Source organism: Pelodiscus sinensis, chromosome 1 (genome assembly GCF_052426305.1).
Source record: "Pelodiscus sinensis isolate ZL-2025 chromosome 1, ASM5242630v1, whole genome shotgun sequence".
In the NCBI taxonomy this organism is placed as follows: Eukaryota; Metazoa; Chordata; order Testudines; family Trionychidae; genus Pelodiscus; species Pelodiscus sinensis.
Genome location: NC_143052.1, coordinates 296,696,998 through 296,710,476, shown reverse-complemented (window position 1 = coordinate 296,710,476; position 13,479 = coordinate 296,696,998). Strand labels below are relative to the sequence as shown.

The 13,479-nt window shown below is 44.1% G+C and overlaps 1 protein-coding gene across 3 annotated transcripts in view; it reads right to left on the bottom strand.

Moving 5' to 3' along the window:
* The window catches only part of THSD1 (thrombospondin type 1 domain containing 1), a 36,723-nt gene continuing 23,244 nt past the window's right edge, over positions 1 to 13,479 (bottom strand). For 2 of the 3 annotated variants that reach the window (XM_075919104.2, XM_075919102.2), the window contains 2 exons: positions 3,554 to 3,712; positions 1 to 2,663 (listed from right to left, as the gene is read on the bottom strand). In XM_075919104.2, coding sequence (XP_075775219.2) covers positions 1,291 to 2,663; positions 3,554 to 3,712 — 1,532 coding nt within the window. In that variant the 3' untranslated portion in view covers positions 1 to 1,290. The remainder of the gene's footprint in view (positions 2,664 to 3,553; positions 3,713 to 13,479) is intronic. The other variant, XM_075919103.2, reaches the window with a different exon arrangement.

Below are 13,479 nucleotides of genomic sequence, written 5' to 3'. Positions count from 1 at the left end.
AGAAGGTAAGAGGTCTTTTAATGTCTTTTACAAGCAGGTACAATACTGCAATAACAGTTGTTGCAAATACTTAAATTGGCTAATGAATTTTATTTTCTACAATGCTTTTCCTATTCCTTTCCACATGTTGGTGCAATCTCAAGCTTTCCTGACACCAACAGTAGCAGAACGCAAATGTCAAAGTCTTGTATGTGAGGAATCACAAAAACCAAATTATATACAAGATTGCACACCAGAACTGCTCATGCTCTTATCTAATCATGGAACAGGAGAAGCACTGGATGACCTATCTGACCAGCTACAACTATTCAATAAAGTATCAATACCATACAGGACAAGCAGGGGTTAACCAGTCACTTTGGGCCAAGAGGACTTGCCCTCTCATCTTTGCTGCACATGCTCTAGTTGAAGGGAGCAGATAAAAGGGAACGGCTCACTCCAGTCAAGGCTGGCAGTGAAGGAAGATGGATATACATTGCAGACTCCTGCTGAGGCACTGCCAGCCCTTCAAACTTATGGAAACAAGCCTCCCTGACTGTATTATAGGGGAGCCCTCATCTGTGGAAGCTGATGGAGGCACAAAGCCTCTGCCCTGTTTATGATTGTTTGCCTCAGCCAAGAGGCCCAGTACTATAAATGACTGGTCTGTTCATCCCTTCCTGAGCACCAGAGTCCCTGATTCTGTCTGGCCCAGCTCTGACTCATGATGATTGTGTGGTGGGGTATCTCAACCCCACACTGGGCCAGCAGGGGTACCCCCTCCAATGTATGCATAGAACTCTACAACAAATAGTGAATTTTAAACATGTGCTGAAAACTCTTCATAGCCTAGATTTAAAAGATTGTGAAATATTAAACAGTGTGGAAAAAGAAATATTAGAGGATATCGTGATCTGTTGGTGGATGATCCGCAAACAGAAAAAGTGGTTAAATTGACTGGATTCATGATTCAGTGCAAATTACTCATTGAGTATTGTTCTTTTCGGTGCTCTGCAGAATAAAATCTGTTATATTTTCTCTGTATCACACTATCATTTCCATTTGCTTTCCCAGGGTATATATGTATATGTGTGTGTGTGTGTGTGTGTGTGTGTGTGTGTGAGGCAAAACAATGACATTAAAGCCCTTTTTTACTAATTAAAAAGGAATGCATGCCCACAAGTCAGGTGGTCAGATTTCCCTCCTCCCCAAACTGCTGGAACCTGGTTTCCATTATTGCTTTTATTATAAATCAACAGCTTTTGCAGCTCCTCTCTCACACTCGGCCTCTACAGTATTGCAGTGAGTCATTCAGATCACCAGTTTCTCTATACTTAAAGTACTTGTTTCATCTTCTTCATTTGAACCAAAATATCCAGGCAGGTCAATCATCCATTGCTCTGATTCTGTTAAGCCAAAAGAATTATTATCATAAAAAGCAAATTCAGAGTCTATGGGGAAGCTCTGGCATTTGTCCTTCCTGTACTGGACAGGGCTTGGAGCATTGCCTCGCTGGTAATTATCTTTCAGAGTTGAGATGGGTTCTTTTTTCAAAGCTCCTCGATGGTTTGGCGAAGGGCCCTTCCTATTTTTGTTTGGCTCTGGTTTGTCAGCTCTTTCTGCTTGGCCTGCAGGCTGTCGGCCACTGATTAGATCCAGCCTCCTCATTGGAGGGCCCCCTTTGTGGCGGTATTTTGTGCCATAACTCAGAGGTTCACCAATTGAGACAGTGCAATTTTCAGAACTTGGATCAGCATCTTTAGATGTCGGACGGGACTTGTCTTCCAGTGCCTGACCCCACGTTCTGGTTCTGGCACTGTAAAGAGGAATCTGTCGTGAGGTAAGAGTTGACATGCTCCGTTCCCTATAGGGCCTCACCTTTTTAGTTTCATGGAAACTGGCTGTTCTTCTGAAATGTGGGTTTCTGTGGTAGCCTCTCTCTAACGGCTCTCCTTTGTTATCTTGGTATTTCAGGTGAGTTCGGCTCAGGAGGGTCTGACTGGGGCTCATTACAGGGTTGGCCTGTAACAGTGCAGAGTCCACCCTAGAATTAGATTTTTCCCTAGGGACTTTGTGATGACTGCCGGGCTCATCCAGAAATGGAGATTTGATCCTGAATTTGTGTGCAGCAACAGCAGCCTCCTCTTGGTTTTCTGTGCCTGGGGGAAGCACAGCTGTGTCAGTCAGAGGCGTCTGAGATACGTGATAAACCTTTGTGGTTTCAGTCAGGCCTTTCTTCTTCATCTCTTTCAGCTGCTGCTGTGCAAGGCGGTAGCTGAAAATTGGTGGGATTATTTTTTGAGCATTTGTCTGAAAACTGTCATTGACTGAGGTGTCCTCTTCTTGTGCACACTGAAGGCTCCTCCTGTAGGTCAAAGGTATGTTAACAGGCTCACCGGCATGCGCTCGAGGTGCCTCACTGCCCTCGGAAAAGCTCTCCCGCTGCTTGCCAGCCTGACAGATATTCTCTTCATCCGAGTTCTTGCGGTAGCTGGGTGAATGGACAGAGTTACGGCGCATAGAGGCCCTGCACTTCTGAGGTCTGCAGAGCTTCCTCCACAGGGTGATGAGAACAGTGCCAAGGATTATAAATAAGCACAAGGAGATGCCAGTTATGGTGACTATATTATTAGCTTTCTCGTCCTCTTGGTGCTGTACAGAAGGAGGGGTTGTAGGCGTGAGAGCTGTTTAAAAAAAAAAAAAAAAAAAAAAGCACACACATTGTTATCCATGTTGAATTTTCAGTGGGCATTTAGAGTTTTAGATACATTTTTTTACAATTAAGAAAAAGATAATCTAAGAATACAATTCATTAAACTGTCTGTGTGCCAGAATGTCTCTAGCTCACATCTGTCTTCTTCAGATAAAAGTGGATAAAACTTAGTTTGTGGCACAAATCTACCTACTTTATATTGAGGGCCCTGAAGACCCATCTACCTTTAAACCTCATTGACTATCTATCTTTGGTAGTATCATCTCTTTTTATGATGCCAGAAGAATATTTTATACACCTGGCCCAAATGGCTTTTGTTAAGTTTGAGTTTCACAAATTCCATGGGAAATTTTTTGCAGGCATTGAGAGGGTTTCTCTGAAAGGTGCAATTTGTATTGGATTCCGTTGCCTGAGCGACTGCCCAAGACTGAGCCAGATTCATACCTATTGTGAGTCCACTGGCCCAGCGATCTGTCTCCTAGCCCATCCCCAATACTCTTTCCATGCTGGTAGATGTAATTCCAACATGGAATCCACCTCCATGGTATGAGTGTCCCCTGACTGGCCATGCTGTCTGCATCTCTCTATCCTCAACAAACATACATAAGGACAGGACTGCATGGTTTTCAGTGAGGGAGCTGGTGGAATGTATGCCAGGGATCCAGGCCACAATGTAGTCAAAGTGAGTTTTCCAATTACCTGAATGTGGCCAAGATTTCATCCCCCGTGAATAAGAAATCACAAACACTGGTTTAAATGCTTTGGTTTCTCAAATCTATTACAACACCACACATTTTGTTTTCACCAGAGAAGCAGACACATGTCAAGGAGAAAAGCTTTAAAGAAAGCAGGATCACATACGGGAGCATTGGTCTAGAGAGCACAGAGAAGTCTCTTTCGGTATTCCAACACAGCCTGATTTTGCTGGTAGTGATGTGAAACATTCCCTGTGTCGTTCACGGACACCCTCCCCACAGGTCATGCTGCAAGGACTCCAGGCCTGCCACTGGCTCCATGCTTCTGTGGATACATGAGATCGTAGCAGTGAGGCCTGCAGTCAGACTCATTTCATCTCACCGCGAAGCTTTCAACGGTCCCACCTTTATATAAAAACAAATCAACCCCAACACTGCAATTATAACACTGCAAAGTAAATAGCAACTGGGCCTTGATCTGCTCACACTGGAATCTGGGCCAAAGCTCCCATTACCTCCCGTAGCAGCAGGATTGCACTCCTATGCCACGTCTACACCACCATTTATGTCAGCAAAATGTATGGTGCCCAGGGGAGTGAAAAAGCACCCCCCGGTCTCCTCCCCCCAGCAACATAAGTTTCACCAACATAAATGGTAATAGGCATAGGGATATGTAGATAGGAGAGCTTCTCTCACTGACAGCTAATGCAGTTCATGCGGGGGACGGGAGGGGCGGGCTTAATTAGGTCCACAAGAATGCTCTCTTCTGTCAGCATAGAGATCTTACAGAGAGATCACACACAAGAGATCTTACAGAGGCGTGCTATCACTGCATCACTGTGATTCTTTAGAGTAGATATAGCCAAAGCCAATTAGTAAGGTGAGCAGAGTATGCCTTGTACAACAGCACACAGAAATGAATCCATGAGTCTTTCTAATGGCTTAGCTGTTTAGGCATTCATAGGGTCCAATTCCTACTTTGTATGTGCTGATTTTATATTGGTATCACTATTGAATTTAGTGGAGTTACCCTGGATTAATACTACAGGCAGTCCCCGAGTTACGCGGATCCGCAGTTACGAACGGGGATTTCTCGCCCCAGAGGACTGGAGCGGCGGGACGCCTGGTCCCGCCGCCCGCCTCCTCCGGGGCGAGAAAAACTGCTCCCCGTCTCCCTGGTCTGCTGGGGAGCCCAGCAGACCAGGGAGACGGGGAGCAAAGCGGCGGAGGACCCGGGGCCGGACCCGCGGCCGCTTCCAGATCAGCTGGAAGCGCCGCAGGTCTGGCCAGGTCCTCAGCGGCTTTGCTCAGTCTCCCTGGTCAGATCAGCTGGAAGCACCGCGGGTCCGGCACGGGTCCTCCGCCGCTTTGCTCAGAGTCTCCCTGGTCTGCAGACCAGGGAGACGCTGAGCAAAGCACCACGGGTCCGGCACGGGTCCTCCGCCGCTTTGCTCAGCGTCTCCCTGGTCTGCAGACCAGGGAGACGCTGAGCAAAGCCACTGAGGACCCGGCCGGACCCGCGGCTGCTTCCAGCTGATCTGGAAGCGGCCGCGGGTCCAGCCCCGGGTCCTCCGCCGCTTTGCTCCGCATCTCCCTGGTGTGCTGGGGGGGGACGCAGCTAGTGCCCCCCCCAGCAGACCAGGGAGACGTGGAGCAAAGCTGGGGGCCTGTGGTAGAGCAGGTGGGGCGCTGCCGGTTGGTCCCGCAGCACTGCTCCTTGGCGCTACTGGACCAACCCGGCAGCACCCCAGCTGCTCTGCCCCAGGCGTCCTGATTCAGCCTCTGCTGATCAGTTTCAGCAGTGGCTGAATCAGGACGCCTGGGGCAGAGCAGCTGGGGTGCTGCTGGGGTGCTCCAGTAGCGCCGAGGAGTGGCCGCGCTACTGGACCAACCCAGCAGCACCTGAGCTGCTCTGCCCCAGGCGTCCCCAAGTCAGCCGCTGCTGAAACTGACCAGCGGCTGACTACAGGAAGCCCGAGGCAGAGTTGCTCTGCCCTGGGCTTCCTGGAATCAGCTGCTGATCAGTTTCAGCAGCAGCTGACTTGGGGATGCCTGGGGTTCTTAAGTTGAATCTGTATGTAAGTGGAACTGGTGTCCAGATTCAGCCGCTGTTGAAACTGATCAGTTTCAGCAGCGGCTGAATCTGGATGCCAGTTCCGACTTACATACAGTTTCAACTTAAGAACAAACCTACAGTCCCTATCTTGTACGTAACCCGGGGACTACCTGTACTGTGAAAGGAGGCTGAGGCCCAAAGGGACTAGTGATAAAACAGTGTTGGTTACTCTCTTACTAGCTTCATAACACAAAAATATGTTACTGGAAGCTTTAGGGGATAGCCGAATTAGTCTGTACAAGATAAACTTAAAAAACAAATGGTCTGGTAGCCCTTTATAGACTAACAAAACATGCAGATGACCGGTCATCTGAAGAAGTGGGCTGTGCCCACGAAAGCTCATGATACCATCTACATGTTTTGTTAGTCTATAAAGCACTACCAGACTATTTGTTGTTTTTTAAATATGTTACTGAACAATTAGTTTACCAGATTTTTAGAGGTTCTACTTGTTTATTGTTTGAGGAAGTTCTCAGTAAGGAGTTTTAGGATGAAAATTTAAGGGTTTTTTTTTTACGTGGGCTAGGCTCAAAGCTAATAGAAACGTTTTCATTATTTTAAATGCAAGGAAAGCAGTTTTTTGTTTAAATTTCAACAACCTCTTGCTGCATTCATAACTCAAACTTTATTGCACTGAGAATCCAGAAGCAGAAGTTGACCATGTCTGCCAACTTTTGAATGCTATAAATAACATTTAGAACGAAAAACAGAACCATACCCTTAAATTCCCATATAATTCATTAGACCTGGTATGATAATATTTTTTATTTTTTTTTTGTGGAGAAACAGAACAATGTGTGACAGATATCTTGGGACTGTCCCCATTAAATATTATTAGTTGACCTATAGGAACTGATTTGAAATTGACCAAAAAGAAAACCATTAAATTGACTAGTCTGTTTCCATTATGTAGGCAAAGTAACATGCAAAAAGTAAAACCACATAAATGCTAGAAAAGTAAGTTAGGGTTTCTTTTTAGTTCTCTCTCTTTACTAATGGATGGTATTGCTATTACTAATACAGGTCATGAAAGTTGTCTTTAATTACGACTCAACCTCACAGAGTACATCTACACAGCAGTGTTATTTCCGAATAACTGACGTTATTTCAAAATAACATAGTTCATGGCTACACAGCAAGCCATTACTTCAAAATAATGTCAAGCTGGAGGACTTCTTACTCCAACTCCTGTAACCCTCATTTTGCAAGGAGTAAGGGAGGTCAAAGGAAGAGTGCTCTTCCTTCGACTTCTTGCTGTGTAGACAGCGACAAAAGCCAAATTAAGCTATTTTGACTTCAGCAACGCAATTGACATAGCTGAAGTTGTGTCTTAATTCGACTTTTGCTCTGCTGTGTCGACATGCCCATAGTGTCCCTGCAACTTGTATGTTAACCCCTGCTTTACACAAATCTAAAAAGATTAAAAAATATGGTTGTACGTCAGAGATGGAGGTTATGATATAGTAGGTGTGATATTATTCATGCTATACTACGACTTGAAAAGGACCATAGAGAACAAAATGCAATTTTATTTAAATATGAGGATTTTAACTGCTTTGGGCCCCAAACCTGCAAATACTAGCAAACATGCCAACAGCAGTAAATGTACATGGATGAGTAGTCCTATTGAACTCGTAAGATTACTTACCTGTGTGAAGTTATTCACATGCATAAGTGACTGCAGGATTGGAGACTTAGGTTTTCAGGTTACTCTCTCATATATCCCTCTGGGACAAGTGTGTCATGCATGTGTGTTAGATAGACTATGGGTTTTACCCCTGTTAATCGCATTCAGGTAAAAGAGCATATACTGCAAAGTGTTGACTCCCCCATTGCTGTTCACGTTAGTGAGAGATGAGATGCTGCTCAGTGATCACATGATCAGGCTCAGAGACTAAATAATACACATACAATTTAAATCAGAGACATTTTCTAAATCCAGGCCTTGGTCTGTAAGGTGCCAGCTCTCCTCATATCTGCAATGACTCAGAAGGAGCTAAGAGCACACAACTCCTTACAGAAGAGATGGCTCCTTATAGAGAAGACTTTACTCTACATTTAAGCATCTAGAAAAATCACAGGAACTACAGCATAATCAGAAAAACCTGAGTAAGGTGCCCAGGTTCCCCATACAATGAACAGGGAGAGACAGGCCCTTTGGAATGCAATCCACAAAAGTCAGCATGTAAGGCAGGGAGCAGCCTAAAACCCTCCTCTCTTGTGGAAACAGATGCCTAATTTCAGACTGTAGTGAGGCAACTCTCCCAGCTTGTGATTTCCAACCAGGAACCCCTCTTTGGAGTCAGGTGGTTTAGGGGCCTACACTGATGCTTGCCGGAGTGAGTGAGGCACCTCTCTCACATGAGACAAGATGACTGGTGGAGGCAATGGTCTTGGTAACAGCATTGCTGCTTTTAGCTTCATGGTGAGAATACTCACCTGGGACAGGGGAAACACAGCTTCAATTTCACCCTCTGCCTTGGGGAGAGAAATGATTTGAACACGGGACTCCCACATGACTGCGCAGTTTCTAACCATCAAGCTATGGGGGACACTGATGTAGAGCTCCCTCAATCTCTCCAGTTGAGACTGTTTCACTGTGGATAAATGATTACTTAGTCATTGGAGGAGGGGTCTGGATGTTGGGGTCCCCCCTCCCAGGTGAGTGCTCTAAGCACAAGTATACTCATTGGCTACATCTACACTGGCGTGATTTTCCGGAAATGCTTTTAACAGAAAAGTTTTCCGTTAAAAGCATTTTCAGAAAAGCGCGTCTAGATTGGCAGGACGCTTTTCCGCAAAAGCACTTTTTGCGGAAAAGCATCCGTGGCCAATCTAGACGTGCTTTTCCGCAAAAAAGCCCGATTGCCATTTTCGCGATTGGGGCTTTTTTGCGGAAAACAAATCTCTGCTGTCTACACTGTCCCTTTTGCGCAAAAGTTTTTCGGAAAAAGACTTTTGCCCGAACGGGAGCAGCATAGTATTTCCGCAAAAGCACTGACAATCTTACATGAGATCGTCGGTGCTTTTGTGGAAATTCAAGCAGCCAGTGTAGACAGCTGGCAAGTTTTTCCGCAAAAGCAGATGATTTTGCGGAAAAACTTGCCAGTCTAGACACAGCCATTGTGTGTCTGGCCCAATGGCTGGTTAAGTATTTGCATACAATGAAAGAGCTTCAAAAAGAGAGATTGAGAGGGCCTGACACCAGAGATCCCCTAGCTCAGTGGCTAGAGAAGGCTCCTATCTGTTCAAAATCTCTCTCTTCCACAGGCAGAGAGAGAATTGAACCTGGGTTTCCCATAACCACATTCAGGGCTCTAACCAGTGTGCCCTTCTCCACCCAGATTTTAAATAGGCTCTGTCTACCAGATTGGGCCCTACAAATGAGAGAGTTGAAAGAACATCTATCTTTCCCCCAGGGTGTGTCTAGACTACATGCCTCCTTCGACGGAGGCATGTAGATTAGCCAGATCGGAAGAGGGAAATGAAGCCGCGATTAAAATAATCGCGGCTTCATTTAAATTTAAATGGCTGCTCCGATCTGCCGATCAGCTGTTTGTCGGCAGATCGGGGGAGTCTGGACGCGATGCCCCGACAAAGAAGCCTTTCTTCATCGACACAGGTAAGCCTGGTTTCACGAGGCTTACCTGTGTCGATGAAGAAAGGCTTCTTTGTCGGGGCATCGCGTCCAGACTCCCCCGATCTGCCGACAAACAGCTGATCGGCAGATCGGGGCAGCCATTTAAATTTAAATGAAGCCGCGATTATTTTAATCGCGGCTTCATTTCCCTCTTCCGATCTGGCTAATCTACATGCCTCCGTCGAAGGAGGCATGTAGTCTAGACACACCCCCAGTGTATGAATGGCTACAGGGATTAGGCATGAGAGAGGCATACACACATCTCTAGTGTGGGGCAGCTGTGAATGTTACCAGAAGTAGAAAGTTAGGTGGTAGGAAACTTTTACAGCAGAAATGTAAGTGCCAAGTAAGTCAGGAACATACAGGTTAGATGGCAGCCAAGTGGAAGTTTTGTAAGTCACAGCGGAGCATAAAACTGGGACTTGGGCACTTAAGTCTGGGGTTCTGGCTCCTAAGTACCTTTGTGGCTCTGGGCCTAAGCACCTGGCAGGTTTGGCTTTCTCTCTCAGAAGGAAATTACCCAGTTTCTGTGAAACAGTTTAAGCATCTGAATCTTTCTCTGCAATCTACTAAAATTAAAACAAAAAAAAAAGCGCACAGCTGATTTTTCTCCATGGGCATAAAATCATTAAAGACTAGAGAAAAATCTTTACTCCAGGAGTAGAAGGCACAGACTGTAAACTAACGGTTAAATGTGAAATTTTAATATATCAACATGCAGGTGTTTAACTGATGAGTTGGCCAATTTAAAACATATTGGCAATTTGGGAACCATGAAAAACAAACATGTGACTGTGTTCATTGTGGATTTGTGTAGTCTCTCTCTCCAGTTGTGTGTCTTTCATTCTCGCCTTGCAATGGGACACCTCCATGTAACATGTTATCCAACAGACCAGCCAACTCAGGTTAATATTTTTCCCAAAAAGACCCTCTCTAAAAATTCCACCTCCAATGCTCTTGAAAAAATTTTAGCTTCTCATATCCAATGCATAAAAGAAATATATCTGAAATATAAAGATTAAGGGACTGCTCCTCTTATTGGTGTAAATGGGAGCAAGATTGGGCCAAAAAAGACGTGTAAAGCGGGCATGGTTTTTATAATAAGGGAGCAATCTTGCACATAAGATGATCTCTTTTCTAATACTGTAATATCTGGTTTCTTTGAATCCATCTGTAAATTCTATTTTTATCCCAATTAGAATCAGATAAATGTGTCAGATATGGATAAAACTAATTGGTTCTCAGACCTTCTAGGGCTCAGACACTCTCAGAATAAGGGGGTCTGACTAATATAATCTTTCTTATTCAGGGACCTGGTGGAGCAAATTTTAATGGAAATTTACCTGTGTCTTATCCTTTCCTTATACTGCTCTCCTGCTTTCTTCCCTTATTACTGTCCCCTCTCATGGTGGCTCTCCCCCTCTTCCCTTTCTCTCTTTTTCCATGAAAGCTGTACTCTCAAGGCACTACTACCTTCTCTGTACCCCTTTTTGTTGCTCACTAGGAGCACTAAGGATCAAAATTCAGCTCTGATGTAAGAAAGCACAGCTATCATTGTGGGAACTGCATGCAGGCTGAATTTCATCCTCAAGTATAATTAAGTGTAATAGGGTAAAATTAAGACCAGAAAAGTCAAGACAATCTTCCTAGTTATGATTGCTCTTGATATTAATTGATTTTTATTAGAATAAGGCCCAGAGACTTCAAATGGGATCAGGACAAGAGCATGGAATATTCTCTCAAGCAAATTGGTGCAAGCTTTGTTGCTTGGGATATTTAAAAGAATACTGGACAAAACACAGGAAAACAAGGTGAAAAGAACAAATCTGTAGTAGTGACTTAGGTGATGCATATAATAGGCTAACAGGAATTTTGTCTTTCACATGTCTATGTAATAGAGTAGGGGTGGGGAACCTAAGGTTCAGGGGCCACATACAGCCCCCTGCTTGCCTGGATCCTGCCCTGTAGCTTGGGGCTCCCTCCCCCCCCCCCTCAGCACTGGGGAGCCCATGCTGGCGAGGAGTGGTTTTTTGTTGTTGTTGTTTTTGCTTGTTTTTTTTTCCTCACTTGTCTGCAGCCCCTGATTGATTTTTCTGTGGGTCAGTGGTCCCCAACCCAAAAAAGGTTCCCTATTCCTGTTATACAACTATACTAGATACATTTAGCTGGATGATTCTACTAAAATCAACAGTGACACAGTTAACTTCAACATTTAAACTGTTATAATTATGCTTAAGAATTAGCACTTCATTGAGATGAATGATGAGAGTGGCCACACACAGCTATTATCTTCCTGTCCCTCTGTCCACAACTTTAGGAAAAATGCACAGCACTGGTTCTCATTTAAAAGGTTTATTTCACAACCGTAGAAGGAGTAGACTTTTTTTAAAACAAAAAGCTGACTTTGGGTGGGTCTGAAATGGAAGTACTGGAATGGCATTTTGGTCTGTTCAGGGTTACCTAAAGAGCTACACTTAGTGCTCACAGAATGTGTGAGGCACTCCCTCTTCACTGGCGTCACTAATACTCTTGGATGCCACAGCATAAGAGATGCATCCTGTGCCTTTCCACTCCCAGTGCAGCACAAGATGATCTAATATCCGTGGTGTGTGTCCCAGGATCTCAAAACCAATTCTGTGCTCAAACTGCCCGTTAGGCCAAAGTCAAAAAGGATAATAGGTTCATATTTTTCTTGTATAAGATGTACAAGAAGAAATGGAGTAACACATCTGTCTTTATTTTATAAAGGCACTAGTAATGCTAAAAATGAATGGATATCAATCATGGGGCCAAGGTCTTTAGATTCAATACAACTCCAAGAAGAGCTGAAGCATAGCCAACTCATTCAGGAGAGGGGCTTCATGATAGAGTTCTGACTTGGAATGCTACTCCAGCTTATGCCCAGGCCAGAAAGATTTCCATCTTTATTCTGTCTTTAGATGTACGTACCCCTCCCAGAAAAGCTTTTGCATCTAGAATGCTGCCATCAGCCTTTGAAATCCTGAAGACACTGTCACAAAGGCAGATGTGCTGCAGTCTAATTAATTGGAAGTTGACATTTTATTTACAGTTACGCTGTAGGGTTGCTTTCATCTGCTCTGTACAAGTAACTTATCAACCACTTACATAAATTCTTTCTTCACACACCCTGATTCTTGCTGCTGGAACTTGTAAATACAGTACTATAGAGGAAGCAAAGGCAAATTGCAGGGAGTCATAGCTTAAAGTGAGTCCCACAAAATAAAACAGAAATAATGGGCACTGGAATAGATGGAATAGATCTGTCTAACTAGATACTTATATGGACCATAACACAGAAGAATCCAAACACTTAGGTACAGAAAAAAATACAATATTTCTCCTTCTTCCAACTACAGAAGAATTACTTTGATTAATACATGAATTCCTGAATTTTTAAAAGAGTGTGAATGTAAGAATAGTAAGGAAAAGAGAATAAGTGAAGTTGATGAGATTAGTTTGCCACACAGGGAAGATATAAATTTATAGCTGAAAAGTTAGTAATTTTAAAACCTATGAAACAGAATGAAGTAAAACAGAATAGCAGCACAACTGTAATTAAGCAACAGACATGCATAAGACATTTCCTTATGTGACACTTTATGAAGGACTGACAGTATAACACTTGTGTTAATTTTAGCAGATGACAATCTATGAGGAGCTCTATACTTCCAGTTCTGTCACTTCTACTCAAAAGAGAAGACGGAGGAAACATTCTTTCAAGAATAGTGATAGAGATGCAGCCGTGTTAGTCTGGTGTAGCTAAAACAAAAGACAGGACTATGCAGCACTTTAAAGACTAACAAGATGATTTATTAGGTGATGAGCTTTCGTGGGCCAGACCCCACGAAAGCTCATCACCTAATAAACCATCTTGTTAGTCTTTAAAGTGCTGCATAATCCTGTCTTTTGATTCTTTCAAGAGACTCTTTCAGTTAGGCATGGGCCAGAATTGGGAGCTCTAATCCAAAACATCTGAATTTTGTAGGAGGAGTGTTGGTGGGTGTCACATCCCTGGTTTTGAACCGGACCTATGGATTTGGTTCCAGGTCAGGATCAAAACTGGAAAGATCTCATTTTCACATAGCGGTTTAGGGTCAGCAGAAACTCTGCAGAGCAGCTCATGATAATGGAATGGCATCTGTCCCTGTTTATTCTTGAATACAAACCTCACTCACAACTCAGTCCCCATCTAACTAAGAAAGTAGTGTTTATTCTCGTTACACCTGCTGTCCATGAATGATTGGGACATTCATCTTTCCTCTTTCCCCTCTATGATAGAGCAGATAATATCTGCTACCATGACCACAACCAAACC